Here is a 24583-nt window from a genome sequence, read left to right on the forward strand (position 1 = left end):
TAATTATTTAATAAATTATTTGTTTTTGAATTAGAAATAATAATTTAAATGCTCTTTTTCCAGATAATATTCAAAAATGAAGGGAGAAATTTTTACCTTCTCGCTATCACAGAATCGCCCCTCCTTGGCACTGGAGGTGGAAGTCCAGCTTCCAAACTTTTAGGACTCTCGTAACTCGCCTCACTGTTACCGCTGCTGCTATTGCTTCCCATTGTTTCCTCACGAAGAAAATAATTTTTTGCCGAGAGCATTGCAAAATGAAGATTATTTTTGAGATCGTCAGCAGCAGTTGATAAATTGCCGGAAATTTTCGGAGTTCGTCTCATTGGTCTCGGGGGTGGAATTGGCGATGGTGGATAACTTGATGCCTCAGAGAGAGTTTCCGGTGTCGCTAAAGGAGCCATTCGAGGTAAATTGTCCCAGTCTCCCAGTCGATTTGACCTTATTAAAAGAAGGACAAAACAAAATGAAAAAAAGGAAATTTATCATCCAATTTTCTTTTTTTTCAGTAACATTCGTTATTTCGTGGCAATTAAAAAAAACAAAAGAAAAGAGTAAATAAATATTTGTTTATTATTTTGTAATTTAGAACTTTTTATTACAAAATAAATAAATAAAATGATATTAAATATATTAATTATTGAATAAATATTAAATATAAAAAATAACACTGAATATTAAAAGTTGTTTCAGAATAACGAATGTTACTAAAAGTTAATAATAATCGAAAGAAAGTAATAAAATTTTTGTGAAATATTAAATGTTTTCTTATATTCTACAAAAAATAAAGCGTGAGGTGAGAATTTTTTATTTAAATGTGTCTTGAGTGATGAGTGAGAAAATAAGTCTAAATTCTGTACCTGTTGTGATAAAAGTTGAGAGACTGTCGGAGTTAATGATGTTTCATAAAATACAACAACTATTTATTTGCCTTTTTTTTGTACTAAACAAAAAATCTAGAATTCGACTAAATTGTTATTATTCCAGAAAATAGAAACTACAAACTTTTAATTTTTTTAAATTTACTCCTTTTTTCTAGAAATTTTAATAAAATGTATATTAATATTTCAAGTAAAGTTTAAATAAATAAAATTTCGATTACAATATTTACACTGACTGTTTCAGGCATGGAAAATTTAATTCAACAATCTTGAGAACACTGAGAGTAAAAAAGGGGTGTTTTTTTGGAATCAGAGTGCGATAGAAATTGTGGATCGATTCAACAAATTGTCAAGAATTAAAATTTATCTGACAGGGATAATTTTCTATTAGTCACACCAAAATCTATGAACAATGTTTACCTGGAGTTCTAATCGTTGCAACACATCTATAAACATTAATTTACAAACTCTCAAGACAATCAGTATTCATGGTAATATTTACAAAGTCCTAAAATAAATTTATGTTGTATTTTCTGTATATTAAAATTTCAAGTCGTGAAAAAGTTTTAATTTATTAGTTAGCAAATTAGAAATATTCTAATATTCATTAGAAAATATAAAAAATATAATATTTATTTATTATTTATTATTTATAAAAATATAAAATATTTCAAGTGAAATATTTTTGAAAGTAGAAAAAATCTATAGATTCGAAAAATAAATTTATAAAACAGAATTGATAAAAATGAAATCATAAAAATAAATTTATAAGATAATAAGATAGTAAATTGCTAAAAATGGCTTTTTGAATTTTTTTTCCTCAATTTTTTTAATTTGTTTAACACGACTTGAAATTTTTGTTTCTCTTTCGACAAATTCAGAGACTTGTATTCTTACAGTTTGCTCTCGTTGGGCCTGGGCGTGTGCAAAAGTTCACTGGCCAAGCTAATAAATTCCCAAGGAAGACCCGTGGAATCGAGGCTGAGTTCACGACCTGCTTGAGGGAATTCGTTGGGACTCTGGAGTGATGTAAAGCTCGTTTCCAGGCAGAGTTTGTGGGGCGGTGTCCCGGCAGTCAATGGACACTTGACGGGACTCGATGTCGAAAGTAAAGCTCGCATTTCTTGTTCAATCTCAATTTCCTGGATATCTAGGGCTTCTCGTGCATTCAAAACATCGACCGACGAGGATTGACGTTTAGGTTTCGCTCCTCTCCTTCCCGTTACAACCTAATCCACGCAGTTGAATAAAAAAAAAAACTTTCTTTGTGCCCAAAAGTATGTAAAGAAATTTTCCACATACAAGCAAAATATATTTCAATTCCTCTCTCAACAAAAAATTACATCCAAAGGATTATTCTATTCTTGAGAAGAAAAAAAACACGTCAAACTCTGGTAAGAATTCGAAAAATTCGCCTTAGAAATTTATACATGAGAGATAAATTTGAATAAACTGGAAAATTTAAACTTCTTAAACTAAAATTTAAATTTCTATCAAAACTTTTGCACTCGATGAATTTTCTTGTTGAGTAGATAACTTTTTCCTATAAATGAATAATTTCGGACTCTTACATTTTTTCAGAGTATGTACAATATTTAAAAGGATAGTTTGTTTCTAAAATTTTCTCATAATACCTGATTTTTCTTCGTAAGGAAGAGAAGAGAGAGAGAGAGAGAGAGAGAATTCTATTTTTAAGTTTATTAGTCCTTAATGTTCCGAAACTTAATTAAAAAATTGAATAGCGTAATTTTGCTCAAAAATTTTAAAGATAAAGCTACTATTTAAGGGGACACGATAACAATTTACAAGATGCCTTTATCATGCTTTACAAAAATACGATCGAAAAACTCTTCGAATGCAAATTTTTAATTCCCATGCAAATTATAATTGTTTCCGAATATTTATTCTTCAAACAATGACAAAATTTATAGATTAAATTAAAATTTTTATATTTAATTTATTTATTATTCTATGTAATTTAATTCAGGTTCACAAATACTTAATTTCGCTCAACAAAAGTAAAAACTAAAGTTTCGATGAACAGACTTTTTTTCAATTTTGATTTGAAATAATAAAAAGGAAATTTTGTTTTACATAAATTGAATTGAAATTGAAAAATTCTAAATTGAGCAGAAACAATAATTTTTTAAGGGAAAAAATTCGTAAAAGTTTGAAAATTTGAAAGAATTTTGAACTTTTCGATAATTAAATAATTTTTCCAATTAACACCCGAAAACTATTTCCATTTCTTCAAATTAAAATCAAATCAAAATTGAAAGAAAATAATTTCTCCATCTTAGGGTCTACGACTTACCTTATAATGGCTATTTGGAAAACTTTCTAGTAGCAGCAAATTAAAATTAAATACTCACAAGTACATTGGGTAAATAAATTGTTTATACCAAAACTCTCGCATGCTTTATAACTAAAATCAAAAATTATTATCTACATTTCAATATCAACCACATAAATCGTAAACAAAAATATTGTTCAATTATTATTGATATTAATAGTAATTATAAATAATTAATTATTATTAGTATTATTATTAATATTATTATTAATATTGTTATTAATATTATTATTAATATTGTTATTAATATTACTATTAATATTAATTATTATTAATTATTAAATTTTTAAATTCTTTTTTTAGTTCAGAGTTAATTATAAAAATAGATTATATAAAATTGAGGAGAAGGAGTATAAAGGCGGAAGTATAAGTATAGAAAAATATTTGAAACATCAATTTTAGAGAAAGAAAATTGTATTGAAAAAATTATACGTATCTTAATAAGTTTCAAATATGAAACTTTTCACGTGTTCTCGCACAGTCCTTAAGTGTCACTTGAATTGGAAGTTTACTAAGATAATTATTTCTTCTAGCGTGCGTTCTTAAAATAAGATTACATGTCATGAAGTGCTGCGTTTGATTGAAAAATACCTAGTGATTTTTGAAATGTGAGGTGACGAATAATAAATTTAGTAAAAAAATGAAATTAATTTTGATAAGAAAAAAGAGAAAAAAAAATCACCAGCAACGTCACTGTGAAAAAATAATAAATTCTAACTGGGAATTTCACTGAAAAAAAATATTATTTTTCATTATAAAATTACTAATTTTTATTTATTTTTGCCAATAATAAAAATTATTTTTGCCATAAAATAAAATTACTGATTAAAATTATTTTCACCATAAAATTACTAATTAAAATTAATAATACGAATTTGTTGGTAAAAATAAAGACAAATTTATTTTTATAAAATTATTAAGACGAATTCCAAAAATACTTTTAAATATTTTCTAATTTTTTAAATCTTGGGATTATTTTTTTCTCTCCTTTCGTTTTAATTCTTTTTTATTTCCCTCATTTCTTTCTAGTGGAAGGAAAGAATATTCATCTTTGAATTTATAATTCCATAATTTCTATTCAATTCTGTTTTTTTTTCTTGTAATTTTTTTTTAAATTGAAATTTTTTCGATTTGCAATTTTTCTAAAATGAAAAAATTTTTTCAGAGTGACTTTACTGGCGGACTATGATTCCTAATCAAAGTACCTTGTTTCGAGGGAGGAAGAGGAGGGTGTGGTGACATGAACATCGGCATTAAGATCTCGAGGTGTTGACGTTCGTAGATGAGAGACGTCTGTGAATGCAATTCTAGCCGCTGCAGTCTTCTTGTCTTTCAGCGTGTTGTACTTGCTTTGGCAGTACTGATACTATAAAATTTCAACGGTATAGAGAGACGACTTTGTCATTTGATTTCGATAAGCTCGAGGAGGAAGCCATAAATGAAGATAAAAAGAAATACCTCTATACATATATATATAGAAAAGAAGATGTAAAGAAAACATAAAAACAGATGATGTAGATCAACATAAAAAAATAAAATTGCCAAAAAATGAAAGAAACAGAAAAAAGACAAAAAAATAAAAAAGAGCCAAAAAAAATAAAAAAGAAAAAAGTAAAGTGAAAAAAAGGAGAGAAAAAGATATGAAACTTGGAAATGAAAAAGAAATATGAAACATAAGCTTAAAAAATATGTCAAATAAATAAGTAAAATAAAAAAATAAATAAATAAATTACAAATAAAATTAAAAAATATTTCAAATAAAAATAGAAACCACCAAATTAAGAGATTAAAAATTCAAAGTGTGAACTTTTTTTTGCTCATGAGCATTTTTTTTAATGAAGATGAGAAAAATTAGCCAATTGCAGCACATAGGATTTTGTTTTTGTAAATAAATTCATTCGAAGAAATTTTGAAACTATATTGTTGAGGAATTTTTCGCAGAAACCTAATGCGCACCACACGCCTTCATTTATTAATTATTTTCGCAAATAATTAATAAAAAAAAAATCTAAAAATAATCTGTAATAGATTGAAAAGAAATTATTTACATCAGTACCAAAAGATATATATTATATGATAAATGAAGACATCAAGGAAAGATAAAGTAAATAATTAAAAAATAAAAGAAAAAATTGAGCTGAAAAATAAATACAACCTAATAAAATAAAATTAATTTTTTCTAATTTTGTTTTTAAAATCCTAATACTCTAGAAATCTAGTAAATTATCTAAACGAAAAAAAAGTAAAACATTAGAATATATACACAAATTAAGTGTAAGAAAAAAATTTAAATCAACAGGACAAATTGAGGAAATTATTTCCTCTGTTCATGAATAATTTTCAATTAAATGTCACGTAAATTTTTAAAATACCGTATTTCAGGATTCATTGTCAGTGAATAATTAAAAGAAGAACATTTTGTTTTTATAGAACAAAATGTATATTACAAACATTACATTTTACATTTATATTGACAAATAAATTATTGTAAATTTTCGAATATAAATAGACAAATAAATAATTGTAAATTTTAAAATATAAATTGATAATTAAAAAAAGGAATTAAGATATAGTTAAATAAAAATAAGTAAATTAGGCGAAAAAAAATCTATTACGACGATTACAATTAACTAAAATTATTTCTTTTTGGATTATCAAATAATAAAATGAAGTGATTTACAAAAAAGGAACAACTTGTTTATGTGGTGATATTAATTCAAATAATGACATAAATTGTTTACAATAATAATAATCTCACTCTAACAGACGCAACTTTCTTACTCATGCGACTTTCTTTCATTTTTTATTTTTTTTGTTATCAAATTTCTTTTATCACAACGCATTTATGTATATATCTATAAAATTTACATAATCCTTTTATTAATTAATTTAGTTGATCGATTAAATTTATGATTTTTTTATAAATAATTGACTTTATACATTTTTTCTACTTGTTACTATATTAAATAATAAATATATGGCACAAATATGAGAAGAAAAGAGAAAAATTATTTCGTGAAACAAAAATATTAGATTTTTGGAAAAATATTCCCAGATTTTTCTAAAATTGATTTGCAAACTACTCTCGATTATTTTATTTCTAAACTTTTATTCTTTAAATAAATAAATAAAAAAAGTTTAAAAAAAGGAAATTCTATTAATAAACTGTTGAGAATATGAAGTGTATTGAAATTTAAATTTAAAAAAGGTCAAAGAGGAAACTAATTTTAATTTATATTAAAATAAAAATAATCAAATTAGTAAATTCAATTGTTAATTTTATTTAAAAAGGTAAATTTATTACGAAAGAAGACAAAGTTAAAAATATTTTTTTTAACAAAGAAATAATTATGGGAATATTTTTTCAATATTTGAAAAAATTATTTACTCTTTTTAAAAAAAGTTAATGAATTAATAAAATTAATTAAATTGATTTAATTAAATTAACAAAATTAATTGAATCGATTTAATTAAATTAATAAAATTAATAAAATCGATTTAATTAAATTAACAAAATTAATTGAATCGATTTAATTAAAATTTAAATTAATAAAATTAAATAAAATAAACGCAAATTAAACGTGTCAAGCAATTAATCGAGATTCATAAAAAAAAGACAATGTTTGAACTTAAACAATAAAAAAAGCCTAATTACGAAACAAATCACATTAACTATTCTACTTTTAGTTTCCTTAATTTTCTTCTGAGAATTCATGTCATGCTTCATTTTTCATACAATTACAAAATCATGCACGATTACGTTTTATTTTTACTTTCTTTTTTCCAATTAACCAACAAAACGTCAATTATTAACACATTTTTCCTGAATTACATCGAAAAAAATTAAACTCTCACACTAATCAGGTAAAACGTGTCAATAATTGCAAATAACAACTATCCATCTATCATTTTCCTAAATAAATACCAAACAGCACATTTTCTCACATTTCTTTTTTGAGGTAGTTCAATGGCAAGACTATTTAACACCTATACTTCCTACTTTCTTAAAATTGAAAAATCTCAATTTGAAAATATCTAATTTGTCATGTAAAAAGTCTTATAAATTTAATTTAATCACTTGTGCCAGTCTCTGATAAATTTGTAAAAAAATAATTACTTTTCTCAAGAAATATGTTTTTGAAAATAAAATTTAAAAAAAATAAATTAATTAAAATTAAATATCAAAATAAAGAGTTATTGAAATATTTTTCGTAAATCGAAAAAGATTTTAAACAAAAAGATTTTTTTTCTTTTTTTTGTAAAATTTTGACAGAGACTAACCACAATTGTGAATTATTCTATCTTATTGTTAATAAAATAAAACTAGAAAATTGATATGCATAGTTGCAACTTGAGCTGAAATTGTACGCGTATAAATTTTGTAAATTTGATTAATCGAGCATTATACAGTTTTCTTTTTTTTTCAAAAATTAAAAATCAATTATTTAATTTATCTCTATTGATCACAGTAAATTAATTAAGTGAAGTGCTCATCTAGTTTCATTTAATTAAAATAATGTAATTAATTAAGACACATTGAGTAACTGAGAAACTAATTAATAAATAATTTAATTCAAAATTAATTAAAATTAATTTTTACAATTAATAACTTAATTGAATTGTAAAATTAATTATTAATTTTTTCTTTTAATAATTATGTTCAGTTATTATTAATTTCTTACAATTAATAATTATAGTAAGTAATTATTAATTTTATTAATTATTAATTATTAATTGTATAAATTACTTATTAATTTTATAAATTACTTATTAATTTTATAAACTTGTTAATAATTTTATTAATCAAGAGAATCAATGTAAAATCAAGAACTATTAGAATTATTTTGAGTCTCTTTTCTCTCATGTATTTCAACGTCCACGACAATCAAAGATGTTCTTGCATTTGAATCATCTTTGCTGTCTGTAGATTGATCCTCGATCGACTCCTCATACCTATCGATAGTCAGAAAATTTTTATTTTCATTGTTTTCTTCTCGCTTTAATTCAGGAGAGTCAATTGTATCATCCAATGTCTCGTAATGTCCTACTTTTAACGAGGCATTTCGACTAGCCGAAATTTTCAATTTGTTTGTCTCATTTCGAGGCACTCTTACCTTACGTAGTGCCTTCAGCATATTGTCAGGCATATGGTCTTGAATCATCACCGGACTAATGAGCACTTCGTCAAAGTCACAGGGTTCCGCCCAAAGAGCCATATATTCCGGTTCGTGCTTCCTCAACACTTTCCTGAAATTCAAAAATCAATTAATACTCCAAAGAAAAAAACAATTTTTCTCCAAAGAAAAGTAACTTAAAAATTAAAAGTGAAGAAATTAAATCTAAATCGGGGAAATTTAATTTAAATTGTAATAAAACTAGAAAGGAAATTTAATTTAAATTAAAACAAAATTAGAATTAAAATTAATTAAATGTAAGAAAAGAAATTTAAATTAAAAATAAAGATTTAAATTAAAAGCAAACAAAATTTAATTGATGTTTAAAAATAAAATTTAAATAATTATTTTAACTTGAAGGAGAATTTAAATTTAATTAAATTGTATTCAAGGTAAATTTCAAATTAAACATTTAAATCATATTGAAGTAAATTTAAATTAAATTCAAATTACATTGAAGTTAAATTAAATTTTAATTAAATTTAAATAAAAGAAGCAAAAAGAACTAAATCAAAAATACGTTTTTTTTTAACGAAAAAAATGAAATAAAACAATTAAAAACGAGAACTGAAATATAAAAATCACAGCAGTTTTCTTCTATTTAAATCACAAAAATATATTTTAAATGCATGCACAATTCCATATCCTGCATGCTCACATATTTTCATATTAAAAAAATAAAAACCGAGAATTCATTTGGAAATTGGATACATTTCAAAATAATGGAAAACTAACAATAATTGTAGCAACCCATATAAAAATTATTGTGTAAACATGGAAAAATTCCTTTAAAAATAATTTCAAATTTAAACGAATTATTTTGATAAATAAAAATTATTATGAATTAGAATTATTTTGATGTGTACAATAATATTAAAATAAATATAATAATGAAATTAATAAAAAAAAAGGAATTATTACCCCGCGGTCATTATTGTGACAGTGGAAAAATATGCAAATAAATAATAAAATTAAAAAGCAAAAGTAAATAATAATGAATTAAATAAATGATAGAAAAACTCCATAAAAAATTTGTAATATTGAATAAAAATGAAATGAAAAAATTTTCACGCAGAGTTGAGAAATAAATCATAACAAAATATCAAAAGTAAAAAAAAATACAAAATAATTCTTTTTTGATATTAATTTCCATGCTTTTAATCGAGCCCACGAATAATAATCATTTAAACGTTCCATTAACGTACCTCCAACGTGATTGATTTATTTGCCTATGAATAAAAAAAAAAATTGATAAGTTAATTTATTTTTATGTTTTTTTTGTATTTTGAAAAGAGGGGAAATCTCTTGTTAATTTTTTATTGTTTCGTTACAATAGCTAGGCATTGTAATATTTATTTTCTTCTCTTTTTTATTTTTACTCACTCGTTTTTATTGGGATGCCTTCGTACGACGTGGATGATTCTCCCCGGTGGATAAAGTGGTCGATGAAGCGTTAATGCTACGCTGGAGTCACCAGAGACTACTGTTTGCGATCTCGCCATATCCTTATCTCTTTGATATTCGCTGATACATCCGCCTGCTTCTAAATTAGCCGCTGATGTTGGAATCGAACCGCATCCGCAACACATCACAGAACACGTTATCGTCTTCCACTGTAACGTCAAAATTACCATTTTAAAAAGTGCTTCTTTATTATATAAAAATTATACTATAACTAGCCAAACTATCCGCGCGCAAGCGCGCGGGAATGTTGTATGGGGCTGCTTATTTTAAACAATTAAAAAAATTTTAAAGAAATAATTATTATAACCTAACAAAGAGATTTAACTAACTAAAATTCAAATAATTTCACTCAATGGTCTCAATTTAAATAGAATTTACATTACTAGACTTAAACTATGGCTAGAACAATTACAATTAGTATCTGGGTCATCTTTTGCATTGCTTATTTTATAAAGCCATTTTAAATTAAATACCTTTCAAAGAAATAATAATTATTACACACTGAAAAAAGTTTTACTTCAAATAGCGATAAGTTTCTCTAGAATAACGAAAGTATTAATTGAAGCACTGAATAATTTCGCTACTAAAGTGAAATCTGTAGTTCATCCAGCTAAATATTTTTTGCCGTGCATAACGAAAAAAGAATTAAATTAACATCAGATTTTCTACATTCAAAAAAACGAATTCAAATAGAAATTAATCATTTTACAACTTAACCAAATTCACCTCAGAAATCACTGAATTCGATAATTTAGAAGAAAGTCAGACAAAAGCAGGGTTCCTACAGAATCTGGAAATCATGGAAATCATGGAAATAGTATGGAATTTTTAAAAGGCTTCTGGAAATCAGGGAAATCATGGAAAAGGCCTGTAATTTTTAAAAAATTCTAAATTTTTTCAGTTTTCCATTTTTTCTCTTGAATAAAAATTCAAATAATAATAAAGCTAAATGGTATAAAAGAGAAAAAAAAATGTTAAATTTTAAGAAATTCAATTTTTCAAATTTTTGATAATTTTTTATTTTTTTTCAAAGAGTCGAGACAATTTAATAAGTAAAGTATTTTCCAAAAGCACAAAAATAATGAAGCTAAATCCCATAAAATAGAAGAAAAAATGTTGAATTTTAAGAAAAACGGATTTTTGAAATTTTTCGAATTTTTGATAATTTTAGAATTTTTACCAAAGAGTCGAGACAATTTAATAAGTAAAGTATTTTCCAAAAGCACAAAAATAATGAAGCTAAATCCCGTAAAAGAGAAGAAAAAATGTTGAATTTTAAGAAAATCGGATTTTTGAATTTTTGATAATTTTCGATAATTTTAGATTTGTTACCAAAGAGTCGAGACAATTTAATAAGTAAATTATTTTCCAAAAGCACAAAAATAATGAAGCTAAATCCCATAAAAAAGAAGAAAAAATGTTGAATTTTAAGAAAAACGGATTTTTGAAATTTTTCGAATTTTTGATAATTTTAGAATTTTTACCAAAGAGTCGAGACTATTAAATATATAAAGTATTTTCCAAAAGCACAAAAATAATGAAGCTAAATCCCATAAAAGAGAAGAAAAAATGTTGAATTTTAAGAAAATAGGATTTTTGAATTTTTTCGAATTTTTGATAATTTTAGATTTTTTACCAAAGAGTCGAGACAATTTAATAAGTAAAGTATTTTCCAAAAGCACAAAAATAATGAAGCTAAATTCTATAAAAGAGAGGAAAGAATGTTAAATTTTAAGAAATTCGGATTTTTGAAATTTTTCGAATTTTTGATAATTTTAGATTTTTTACTAAAGAGTCGAGACAATTTAATAAGTAAAGTATTTTCCAAAAGCACAAAAATAATGAAGCTAATTCCCATAAAAGAGAGGAAAAAATGTTGAATTTTAAGAAAATCGGATTTTTGAATTTTTTCGAATTTTTGATAATTTTAGATTTTTTACCAAAGAGTCGAGACAGTTTAATAAGTAAAGTATTTTCCAAAAGCACAAAAATAATGAAGCTAAATCCCGTAAAAGAGAAGAAAAAATGTTGAATTTTAAGAAAATCGGATTTTTGAATTTTTGATAATTTTCGATAATTTTAGATTTGTTACCAAAGAGTCGAGACAATTTAATAAGTAAATTATTTTCCAAAAGCACAAAAATAATGAAGCTAAATCCCATAAAAAAGAAGAAAAAATGTTGAATTTTAAGAAAAACGGATTTTTGAAATTTTTCGAATTTTTGATAATTTTAGAATTTTTACCAAAGAGTCGAGACTATTAAATATATAAAGTATTTTCCAAAAGCACAAAAATAATGAAGCTAAATCCTATAAAAGAGAGGAAAAAATGTTGAATTTTAAGAAAATCGGATTTTTGAATTTTTTCGAATTTTTGATAATTTTAGATGTTTTACCAAAGAGTCGAGACAATTTAATAAGTAAAGTATTTTCCAAAAGCACAAAAATAATGAAGCTAAATTCTATAAAAGAGAGGAAAGAATGTTAAATTTTAAGAAATTCGGATTTTTGAATTTTTGATAATTTCCGATAATTTTAGATTTTTTACCAAAGAGTCGAGACAATTTAATAAGTTAAGTATTTTCCACATTAAAAAGTTTGACATTAAAAAATATATAAAAAATGCCAATACTTAACCCACAAAATTAAATTTTTAAAACAAACAAATGAATGCAGATAATTTGCTAACGGAAAGGAAACTTACGATTATTATAATGTATGTATATGTATATGTATATTTCTATTTTCTATCAAAACGTATAAAAAACAAAAGAATAACTATAACTAACTTCAAGTGTGGACAGAGATCCGGAAATCTGGAATCACGACGATTATTATATATAATTATAATAGTATTTTAATTATAACAATAAAAATAATTCCCCTTGAATTTTTACAATAACTCGATTTTTTGAGGAGAGTAATTAGAAAATATTTAAACTCTTTGAAAAATTGCAAAAAAAAAAACTGATTTATGACGAATTGTGAAAAATTTGCGCAGCGCATCATTAATGTTAATCAAGAAAGCTAGGGGGGGGAATAGAAATTAAATAATCAACCCCAGTCTTATACGCTTCCTTTTCAATCAAGCAAAGGAAGTCATCGGAAAATATATAGCCACCTTGGGATCCACGCTTCTCTTGATAGCGTTGATGAGGTCCGCCCTCAGGCTCTCCATTTGTCTCAATCCTATCCTTGGTATAACGTCTTTTCCTACAACTACGGACGTAATGAACTCCTGTGAGTATTGTTGGGCAGGCGTACTTAAAAGACCACCCGGCGGTGCAAACGAAAAACACACCAAGTCCGGATACTCTTGTCGAAGTAAAATTGCTAATATTGCCGCTGTTCCCGCTCCCAATGAATGTCCGACTAAAACCAGTCCAAACTGACGAGAGCCTTGCTCTGGATCCTTTATTTGAGAAAGGAAAAAAGAAAAGTCAATTTAGTAAAGAAAAGACACTTTGAAAACTTAATAAATTATATTTTTGTAAATTTATATTAATAAAATCAGACTCAGAATCAGTTTTTTTGAATTTTTGATAATTTTAGATTTTTAATCAAAGGGTTGAGATAAAAAATTGAATAAGGTATTTTTTAAGAGCACAAAAATAATGAAACTAAATTCTATAAAAAAGAAGAAAAAATGTTGAATTTTAAGAAATTCGGTTTTTTGAATTTATGATAATTTTTGATAATTTTAGATTTTTAATCAAAGGGTTGAGATAAAAAATTGGGTAAAGTATTTTTTAAGAGCACAAAAATAATAAAGCTAAATGCTATAAAAAAGAAGGAAAAATGTTGAATTTTAAGAAATTCGGTTTTTTGAATTTATGATAATTTTTGATAATTTTAGATTTTTAATCAAAGGGTTGAGATAAAAAATTGGATAAAGTATTTTTTAAGAGCACAAAAATAATGAAGCTAAATTCTATAAAAAAGAAGAAAAAATGTTGAATTTTAAGAAATTCGGTTTTTTGAATTTATGATAATTTTTGATAATTTTAGATTTTTAATCAAAGGGTTGAGATAAAAAATTGGGTAAAGTATTTTTTAAGAGCACAAAAATAATGAAGCTAAATTCTATAAAAAAGAAGAAAAAATGTTGAATTTTAAGAAATTCGGTTTTTTGAATTTATGATAATTTTTGATAATTTTAGATTTTTAATCAAAGGGTTGAGATAAAAAATTGGGTAAAGTATTTTTTAAGAACACAGAAATAATAAAGCTAAATGCTATAAAAAAAGAAGAAAAAATGTTGAATTTTAAGAAATTCGTTTTTTCGAATTTTTTGTAATTTTTAATAATTTTAAATTTTTACCAAAGGGTGAAGACTATTAAATAAGTAAAGTATTTTTAAAGAGCCAAAAAATAATGAAGCTTAATGAAGTAAATGAGAAGAAAAAATGTTGAATTTTAAGAAATTCGGGTTTTTGCATTTTTGATAATTTTTAATTTTTTGCTGAAGGGTGGAGACTATTCAAATAGTAATATTTTCCTACCAAAATAGCTAATGGTAACTAATTATTATTTTTTTCCGGTCAAATTAAATTCTCGGCTATTTCGTGATTTTCCAGATTTACTAAAAATTTTGAAAGTTAATTGAAAAATGGAAATGGAAAATTTCATTTTCCATAGAGCGGATAAAGTACTTTCTTCAATTGAAGAAATCTGTTTGTTAAGTAGTAAAGTCTAATTTGAAGTATTATTCAACCGATGAAAACTCACTTTCGCAAAGGCTTTGTCAATTATTCCCTCCTCGTGGAGTTTTTTCCGAATGTACTCAGCGGCTTGAACCATTCCTTTGTGAGCTAGCCAGTCTTCTCTAGGCGGTGATAATGGCAATACTTCACCCTCTGCATTCAAATCCGTCATCACGTCTTTCAGACTAAGGGTCCCGCGAATACTAACCACCACCTGGAAAATCGTAACAACACTCATTAGTACTTTACACTCATTACTCGCAGAAAAAAAGGCGCACTAGTTAATATAACTTTTCGAAAAAAAGAAATTCTATTTTAAAAAAATATTTCTTCTTCCGGAAAAGCCTTTTTCAAAATGTCTTTGTTTCAATTTCTTTCATCTTTATTTTTTTATGCTTTCATTTTTGTTTTTTTTTTTTGTTTCTATTTTAATTTAATTTAATTTAATTAAATTTTAAAAATCTGTTTTTAAAAATATTTTTTCCCTTCAGTTTAAAATAATTATTTTCTTTCTCAAATTCTTTTTTCCTACAGATTTTCTTTTTTCAAAATCAATATTTGTCACCTTTTTATTGGTGTAATCTAGCGCAACAAAAAATGGAGTCTCGCCAACGTCGACATGGTAAGTGGCATAAACGACCTCGACTTGTCCGATCTCCACCAATCTTCGAAGTACAGCGTAATTGCATTGGCAGCAGTTATCCTCGACGACTATAGTTTCATCTTCTTCTCCTTTGCATGAGAAGCAGCAGCATCTTAATCTGAGAGGGGGAGAAAAAAAATTATTATCCAATAAATCGCATCAACGCTTCTGCTCTAGATTTCCATTCCCCGAGAATCTAAACACTTGCTGGAAAATCCTGTAAATTATCTAGAAGCTAAGACTCTGAAAATACAAAACAAAATAGAAAAAAAATGACTTAAAATAATCCTGCAAATTGTCCAGAAAATGAAAGACTCAAAAAATAAAAATAAAAAATCTATATTAAGTTTTAATAAAATTCTATTCAACAATAATGAATTTCCTGCGAAAATTTTTATTAAAAATTTAAAATAAAAATAATAAACAAGAATATTTAATATTATGTACTTAATAAGTCGAATTCTTTAAATTTTGAATCTGATTAAGAAAAAAAATTATTTAAACAATTAAAAAATAAAATCACCTTGTACATAATTGGCAAAGGCCACTGGACTGTGAGACGAGAAATAGTGGCCAGCCATAAGCGGCTAATGCAAAGTGCATATAATGAACAGCTGGCAGGAAATACTTCAAATCTTCTTCCTCGGTCAAGTGCAGGAACTTAGTGCGAGGAGTGATTGGCACTCCTGATAGGAACTCATGGATATCGTTCTTTCCCTGCTTCACGATCAGCTCTCGTTCAATTTTCTGAAATCTTCGTAATAACACTAAACCCGCCACGACGTCCGACGGAACTACGTCTAAATCCCTGAAGAAATCGCTCAATAGCTTCGCAATATCCGCAAAGGAATTCTAGAGGGAAAAAAAATTGGAATATGAAAAAAAGATTTTTTTCCTCCTCTTCCTCAAAATAAAACGTTAAAATTAAGAAGGAAAAAAACTTTTAATTAAAGAACAAAACTTGGCTAATAAATCATAAGTCTTATTAGAAATAGAAAAAAAATAGAATTAAAAAGAAAAAAAGGGAAATTTTTGTTTCCTTTGAACTGACAGAATGTTTATAAACATTCCCGCATGTTGTTTATTTAATATAAATAAATAAAATAAATAATAACATTAGAAAAAAAGAAAAAAGTAAAAAGAAGGAAATAAAGAGAAATTTTTGCTTCTTTTTGAACTGCGGGGATGTTTATAAATAAAATAAATAATAAAATAAAAAGGTAAAAAAATATAAAAATCGAAAATAGAGAAAAAATAGAAAAAAATAAAAATTACAGAATATAAATAAAAAATTTTAAATATTAATTAACTTTCGAATAAAAGGAGAATTACTCTATTTCTATCGGAGTTTCCCATGCAGCAGAATAACATTCTACATCTATTGTCCCAACTATCCTGATAGGCACGAATGACTTTTCTGCAAAATAAAATACAAAATTAATTAAATTAAATTTTTCAATTATAATTACTTCTTTTTCTTAGTTGTAATTTATTTTTTTTTCAAAACAATACCGTTGTCGCCAATTTCTATTCCTGCTACCGCTACGTTTGTAGTGCATTCTGTCGCCCCGTGATTCAGCTTCTCGTAAACTACGTTGATATTTCTTCATTTTCACCCAGGACCTGCCTGCAGTATCATATGTACACCACACTGTCACTACAACTGACGCTTGAATACACCAGTTCGAAATAATGAGAGCTGTAAATTTTTAAATTTCAAAATATATTTTTCATTTCTTTTTTTCATGAACAAAAACTATTTCCATTCTTTTTTTTAATGGAAAAAAATATATTCATTCTTTTTCTATGTAGGTAAAGAAAATTATATTTATTCTTTTTTTGATGGAAAAAAAAATAAATATTTTTTTTTAATGGAAAAAATATATTAATTCTTTTTTTTATGAAAAGAAATATATATTTATCGATGGAAAAAAATTATATTCATATTTTTCGATGAAAAAAGAAATAATAACAATTTTATTAACATAATCGAGTAATTTCCAATTTTAAAGAACTAAAACCTCATGAATAAATTTTCTTTTCAAATTTAAATTCACTTCGTGAAACTTTAACTTCATGGCGAAATGAGCAAAACTTTTTTTTTAAGAATGAATTAAAAGTGAATTGTCGACGTTCATTTCGTACCAAAACAGTCGAGATGATCAATATCTTAATATTTTTTTCCTCTCAAACACGTTTCTATTCTTATTTTTTTTCTAAATAAATAATTTCTTATATATTTTAAAAATAATTTCTTGTATTTAAAATTTTTAATTTATTGAATAGAAAATATTTATTTAAATTATATTTACTCTAGATTTTTTTCATTGAATAGAAAATATTCTTTTATTAAATTGAAAATTTCTTATTCAATCAAAAATACTTTATTTATACAAAAATAATTTATTTATAATAAAAAAATACGCTTTTATTGATTAAAAATCTTTTCATTTGTTATTATTTTATTTTTCTCTAATTTTTTTGTTAAAAATAAATTTTCCAAATCCACTCACCTAACATAATGTCCTTTTTCGTCTGATCCACGGGACAAGATTGATAGAAATATGCTAACCACGTCACACCAGCGCACAACCATCCCGTCTCAACTAATAATAAAACTGCAATCAAATACAAAAAACAAAAATTAAATTCTCATTTTCCCTCATTAAATTAAAATTACAATTTAAATTTGCATACATAAGAAACTTAAAACAATTCAATTACTCTTCCTCTCTTTTCATCCCTATAAAGTCTCGAGGGAATTTTTCTCCAATGTGAAATTATTTCCCTCTATACAGTACTCAAGGCATGATATGTATAAGCCCCAATCCACAAATTTCCCTCATACTTTCTAAAATCTTTAAAAAAAAGTTCCATCACTGCCTCCATAACGCACGTCAATTCGTATTTATAGCTTAAAACTCCTCAAACTTTTTACAAAAATGGGAAAAAGTTTCCTCATTCCGAAACTATTAGAAAACATATTTCAGGTTGAAAGTTTTTTTTTCATTTACTCTTTCAAATTAATGTAACATAAAAATTTAAAAAAAAATAAATAAAGAAAAATTACAGAGAAATTATCGACAGTTATTAATTACTATTTGCTTTTTATTAAAACCGTTCTTTCTTTAATTCTTTAATTCCAATCGTAACAATTTCATTTTGTCAAAGTAAAAAATTTGTTTACCCCCCGCAAAAAAAGAAAAAAGCTTCGATAAAAATTTCCTCCAACTTTGATCAAGTAAGGAGAAAAATATTTCAAGAGAAAATTGACACTGCACGCATCAACGAATAAACAGTACGTGATCGGAAAACATTAGATTGGCAGCGAACTACAGGTTTTAAAGTGAACATGAGAGGAAAATCCATCCTCTTTTCTTCTTCTCTCTCTCACTCTTTTTTTTTTTTTTTTTTTGTTCTTGGCTTTCGTCCAAAAATCTTTTTTGTTTGCGTCGATTCTTTTTTTCCTTTCTTTAAAACCGCACTCTGAAAGTTCAAAGATCAAACGAATTTAATCTGTTTCAGATGAAAATGAGGTCACATGCCCATAAAAATTTCTCTATTCTATATAATATGCAGTCATCGAAAATTGATGGAAATAATGTACTCTGAAATTTATCATAATCCATTAAAATATAAAGGCGTTGAAAAAATCATTAATATTGAAATACTTGGCGATTATAATACTGCCAAGTATTTTTTCAATTCTTTTTACTATCTTTGAGTAAAATTATCAATAGTTTGTTTTTTATATTTGGGATAAATTTGTATCTATAAGAGAAATAGTTCAAGAATGGGAGCAGAGACTTAATTTTAAAATCGAAAAGGTCAATTTTAAATGCACGTAAAATTTATCTTTTTCTGTATCTTTTTATATTTTTCGTTCTATCTTCTGTTTAATTAACTAATTTTTCTGTTTATTATTTTCTACGTTAGTCCTATTATCATTATTTTTATTATTCCTATTATTTTCTATTCCTTCTTTATTATTCCTATTATTCTTATTCTTTTTTATTCTTATTACATACTTTTATTCTTTTTTTTATTATTCGTATTATTTTTATTCACATTATTATTTCTATCTTTACTCCGACTTTTATTCCTATTTTCCGATTTTATTATTCTTATCATTATTATTATATTTCTTTGTTCTATTAAGAATAAAAAAAATCCGTGACTGTTACGAAGTGGAATATAAATTTAAAAAAATAAAAATTCTGGCCAGGAAAGATTCTGTCAGTCACATGTTTCAGTGCGATAAGAATTGCAGTTTTTTTTTTATGACAAAATATTTCTAATAAATTTCTTTTATGCGAAGAACCTCACGTTGCATTTCTAAGGGTTGATAAAAATATCCCACCACATACAAAAAATATGTGACATTATTTCAAAAGCTTATCGAGTTTATTAGGATCAAAATTATTTTCCCCCTTTTGTAACAAAATATAAATAGAAGGAGTTGAATCTAAAAAAAACCTCAATTCAAATACAAAACAAAAATAAATCTATTTATCTATATAAATAAATAAATAAATAAATAAATGATAAATAATTAATTAATAAAGAAATAATAAATAAATAAATAACAAATAAAGAACTAAATGAATAATAAATAATTGATTAAGAATAGAAGAAATAATAATAAAAAAATTAAATTTACAATCAAGTACCTATTTTTATCGAAATTAGAGAAAGAAAACAATTATAAATTTTTTTTATCGAAAATCTTCAATAAATTGACAAAGTAAAAGTACTGTGTTTGAAATGAAAAAGAAATTGAGTTTTTTTTCTACAGGAAAAAAACGAACAATTTTTTTTCGATACGGAGAGAAATCTACGAATTCTTCAGTAAACGATGTCCCCCAAGAGCTATCGTTTATTAGGGTAAAATGCCTATAAGGGTGGCTTCAATTCTTATTAATATTCGTTCCTCGCCTGCGAAATTGGTGTCTGGCCAGAAAACCAGTTTCCACCTTTCCTTCACGATTGTATTGACATTTAAATAGAAATTCAATTCAATGGAAACTTTATTTTTAAACTTTACACTAGTTTCGCAAAAAAGAAAAAAAAACACGAATCGAATCATAAAAAATAATAATAATAATGAAAAAAAAATAATTTATACTAGTTTCGCAAAAAAGGGGGTCAATAGATAATAATAGAAGGATAGAAAACAATTCAAATTTTGCAACAACAAAAATACGAATTAAGCCACAAAAAAATAAAATTAAAAACTAATTTTAAAAAATACTCGAATTTTTAAAGATGTTTTAAAAAATGATAAACGGGAAAACGTGAAATCTAAAATATCAAAAGATACTTGTATAATTAAAAGAAAAAAATTTTAAACTGGAAATTCAGTTCATTACTCCTGAGATTTAGTTACTGCTCTCGCTTCTCTCTATGTCTCTCTATCCCTGAGAACTGGGATAATTTTCCCAAATTGGATTTTACATGAAGTACTCTGCAAAATACGATTCATCATGAAATGTGAGCAGGTCGCGAGAGTAAATGCCAGAAAATGTCAAGAAAATGAAAGGATGTTTAACGAGACAGATCCTTGAGTTGTCTTCCAAATTTATGTGTATCCGCGAAACAATTAAATAATTACAAATACAATTCAATTTTTGGAGAACACAAAACCTTTCGATTGTACTGAAAAAAATACAATATTACTCTTGAGAAATACCCTTAAATTCAAGTTTAAGTTTATTATTCTAATTTATTATTAATTAGTAATCACTAATTACTAATTTAAATTTTACCCTTATTACTTAAATTTAAATAATAAAATTTAATAAATTTAAATAATGACACTGAAATAGCTCATTTTTTTTTAAATTATCCACTTTTTTCTATACTTAAATTTTTTACGAGATGTCTTTTATCCATTTTTCATTTATTTTTATTGTTATAAAAGAAGAGAATATGCTAAGAGAATAAATTCTTAATAATGTCGCTCATGTATTATAATTTCACCCCCCCCCCCTCCTTCCCACTCTCATGTAATAATAATTCATTTTTTTTTCAAATTCCATTCCTTTTATAACTGTTTTAATAAATTCTGGATTCTTTTCTATTTTTCTTTTTTATTTTGGTGTTTTTCCAACTCCATCGACCTTCGACCCATTTTACGAAGAACAGGACAAGAGGAATGCTTCATTAAGTCTCGAGAATTTTTCACAATTCAAAAGATTTTTCAAACGAAGATGAATATAAAAAAAACTGTATGAATATTTATAATTGCGCAAATATTATAATCCACACGAATGCTATTTTTTCTAGTAAAATAAATTTCAATTAATTCTATTTTTGTAGGAAAAAAATAATTTTTTTTGTAATTTCTTTTATTTTTTCTACTTTTTCTTTTAGTTTCATTTACTTATTCTCTGAATTTCTTTATTTTTTCTTCTAATTTCGTTTGCTTTTTCATCTAACTTTTTTTTACTTTTTCTCTTAATTTCTTTTGCGTTTACTTTTAATTTCATTTTTAATAATCTTTCATGGAAATTTTGTATATTTTGTCAACAAAAAAATTCAAAAGGGAAAAAAAATTTAAATTAACGTTTAATCCCAAGAAAATTAAGTTTGATCAAACTTTCATTCAGAACGAAAAGTTTAATCAAACTTTAATTCCACACTAGAAGAGTTTCTTTTCGCCCGCAAGTTTTATTTCATTTTATGTACAACATCTCTACAGTTCGAAATGTAAAATCGTCAAAAACTTGTAAACATTTTTAAATTCGCAATTTTTCAAGACTACAAAATTTCCATTGAAAAAAATTTGAAAAATACACTATTTTGTCAAAAATATCAAATTGATATAAATACAAAAATTGATGTAAATTTGATACTTTCAAGTAAACAGTGAAGTAAAATAGAAAAAATCAAAATGGATAAAAGAGAAGCAGATACAAATAAAAAAAAAATCAAAATCGATTTAAATTGTTCGTAAATATTCGCTACGGAAAATTTGCTATTTCGAAAATAAAATTCTCAAGAAACTTTTATATAAAAATGCAGAGGCAGACATAAAAATACAAAAAAATTAAATAAAAAAATTCAAAATCAATTTAAATTTGTAAATATTCGCCACGTAAAATTTGCTATTTCGTAAAAAAAAATTTTTCCAGAGAAAAATTCTCTCAATAAACTTACACAGTCGTATGTAAAGAAGATAGGGCATTGGAGCTCTTGCATTTGTATCCAAAATGCTGCCTCTCGTCGCCAACAAGCAAATAGAAAACTCAACAGACATCGTTAATATGAATATTGTCAAGTAGCCGAGAATATAGTCCCAGAGAAGAAGGATGCAATAAACGCCACGATCCCACTCAAGAATTCCCAATATCAACGCCAGAACTATCATCCTGAAAAAAAAGACAAGAAAAATATGGTCAATATCATTTGAAAATATTCAACAAATATTCCTTATAAACTCAGTGAATAAAGTCAAAAAAAAAATGAAAAATATTTTCCTCCCTTTATTCACGAATACAAAATTTACAAATCCTTCACTCTCTCACTCCTCTGAGCCCTTAAAGATAAATGTATAAAATGTTCACAGAATTTTTCATTCCATGTAAATTTATTCAAATTCCCAATTTGCATTCTCTCACAAACCCAATTTACAATATCCAGTGTTACTTTCTAAATACTCACTGGATTTTAAATATATATTTTTTTTCTAGAAAAAAAAAATTTCCAATTCCCATGTAATTTGTCAAAAAAAAAAATTTTTTTTTTCTGTCGAACTGCAAGTGCAATTTAAAAATATTTTATGTACCTATTTCTTCATTTCTAGCGCGTACTTTATCGAGTCATAAAAATGTGTTCCTCCGTACTTGCGGAGATGATAAAAAGTCCCCCCTTTCCTCTCTCTCTCTCTCGTTTTCTACATTTAATGGAACGTTTTAAAAGGGATTTTTTTTCTTCTATTTTTTAAAAGATTTATCCCCACCTTTTACATCACGGGTACAAAATATGTAATGATAAATGTAACACCCGATGAGGAGAAACGATTCTGAATTAATAATAGTACTCGCATTAGTTTAAAAAATTAAAGAAGGAAAAACAAAAAGGGTCACGATTTGGAAGTGTGTCTAGAAGGAAACATGCTGAGTATAAAAACTAAATAAATGAACACCTCTTTGTATTCAACAGCAATTGTTACTTCATATACAGAGAATTTTCATTTTTACGTGAACTGAATTTTTCCACCATTGCGTATTATTTAATGCACAATTTTTGGATTTTCTCTCTTGAAATCTACTTTCTGTTATTATTCACATAATTGAGCGAGAAAAATTTCACCTTAAATGTACAAAAAAAGTAATTTTTCTTACGGCAAAATTTAAAGTTTTGACTTTAGTTAAACTTTAAATTAATTTTTAAATTCTTTAAATTAAAACTTGAGAGAAAAGAAAATAATATAAGAAAAGTAAATAAATAATAATAATAAATAGATATGAAAACTATAAATTAATGAAAAAAGCAAATAGATAAATAAGAAAAGGAAGTTAATAAATAAGCAAATAAATAAGAAAAGTCGATTAATAAAAAAAGTAAATAAATACGAAAAGTTAAATAAGATTTGGGTAGTAGCTACAAAAATTTGTTTTTTACCCTAACTTTTCACTGATTTCCAGAGACAGAATTTTGACTTTTTCCCTGCTCCATATAAAAAAATGCCAAAGGAATTCGATTATATAAAAAAGATAACTTTTTTTAAAATCTGATTTAAAACTTTACGGACATCTAGCTATTTGGAAAATAAAATTAGTTACTGTAGCAGACCTCCCTCGATAATAATTTTCAAAAATTTCAATGAAACTCTTAAAAAATTAAATTATTTTTAATAGATTTTTTGGATAATTTAAATTATTTTTAGTATAATTTTCGCAAATTTCAATTAATTACAAAAAGCTTTAATTACTTCTCTTCATGAAAATTCAATTGCCTTTAAAAAAAATTACGCAACTATTTTATAAATTTAGTTTTTAAAATTTTAAATAAAATTTTTCGAATTGAATGGAAAATATGTAAATAAGTAACAAATTTTAAATTAAAATCTATTTCTAATTAACTGATTAGTAAAAATTTCAATTGGATTCGATTGTAACTCTAGAATTGAAGTATTATCCTATAATTAAATTAAAATTCACTGAACATTCGATTATTTAAATCTCTAATGAAATTCTTTAACAAATTTAACTATTTTCGATTTAAAAACACAAAATTTTAGTTAATTTAATATTTTGGTTAATAATTTTTTTTTCAAAGTATCTTTAAATAATATAATAAAAAAGTCTCAAAAATCTAAATTTTTCAGCATTTTAAATAAAATTACTTGTAATTTAAATAAA

General features: G+C 25.0%; 1 protein-coding gene and 1 long non-coding RNA gene across 10 annotated transcripts in view; one reads left to right on the forward strand and one right to left on the reverse strand.

Annotated features, from left to right (window-relative positions):
• The window catches only part of LOC122510838 (diacylglycerol lipase-alpha), a 53245-nt gene that overhangs the window by 1626 nt on the left and 27036 nt on the right, over positions 1-24583 (reverse strand). For 3 of the 9 annotated variants that reach the window (XM_043625763.1, XM_043625764.1, XM_043625765.1), the window contains 13 exons: positions 22377-22588; positions 17732-17836; positions 16731-16917; positions 16551-16635; positions 15742-16070; positions 15141-15336; positions 14601-14789; positions 12994-13284; positions 9792-10021; positions 9614-9637; positions 8349-8481; positions 1779-2110; positions 97-441 (listed from right to left, as the gene is read on the reverse strand). In XM_043625763.1, the coding sequence (XP_043481698.1) occupies positions 97-441; positions 1779-2110; positions 8349-8481; positions 9614-9637; positions 9792-10021; positions 12994-13284; positions 14601-14789; positions 15141-15336; positions 15742-16070; positions 16551-16635; positions 16731-16917; positions 17732-17836; positions 22377-22588 (2658 nt within the window). Of the gene's footprint in view, positions 1-96; positions 442-1778; positions 2111-3630; positions 3826-4439; positions 4601-8348; positions 8482-9613; positions 9638-9791; positions 10022-12993; positions 13285-14600; positions 14790-15140; positions 15337-15741; positions 16071-16550; positions 16636-16730; positions 16918-17731; positions 17837-22376; positions 22589-24583 lie in introns of those variants that run through there. The other 6 variants (XM_043625767.1, XM_043625772.1, XM_043625771.1 and 3 more) reach the window with 6 other exon arrangements.
• LOC122510840 lies at positions 274-1908 on the forward strand. Its single transcript, XR_006302467.1, has 3 exons — positions 274-409; positions 1126-1372; positions 1781-1908. It is a non-coding gene; the product is annotated as an uncharacterized LOC122510840 (long non-coding RNA).

This window comes from Leptopilina heterotoma, unplaced genomic scaffold (genome assembly GCF_015476425.1).
Source record: "Leptopilina heterotoma isolate Lh14 unplaced genomic scaffold, ASM1547642v1 Lhet_76, whole genome shotgun sequence".
NCBI classification, from domain to species: Eukaryota; Metazoa; Arthropoda; class Insecta; order Hymenoptera; family Figitidae; genus Leptopilina; species Leptopilina heterotoma.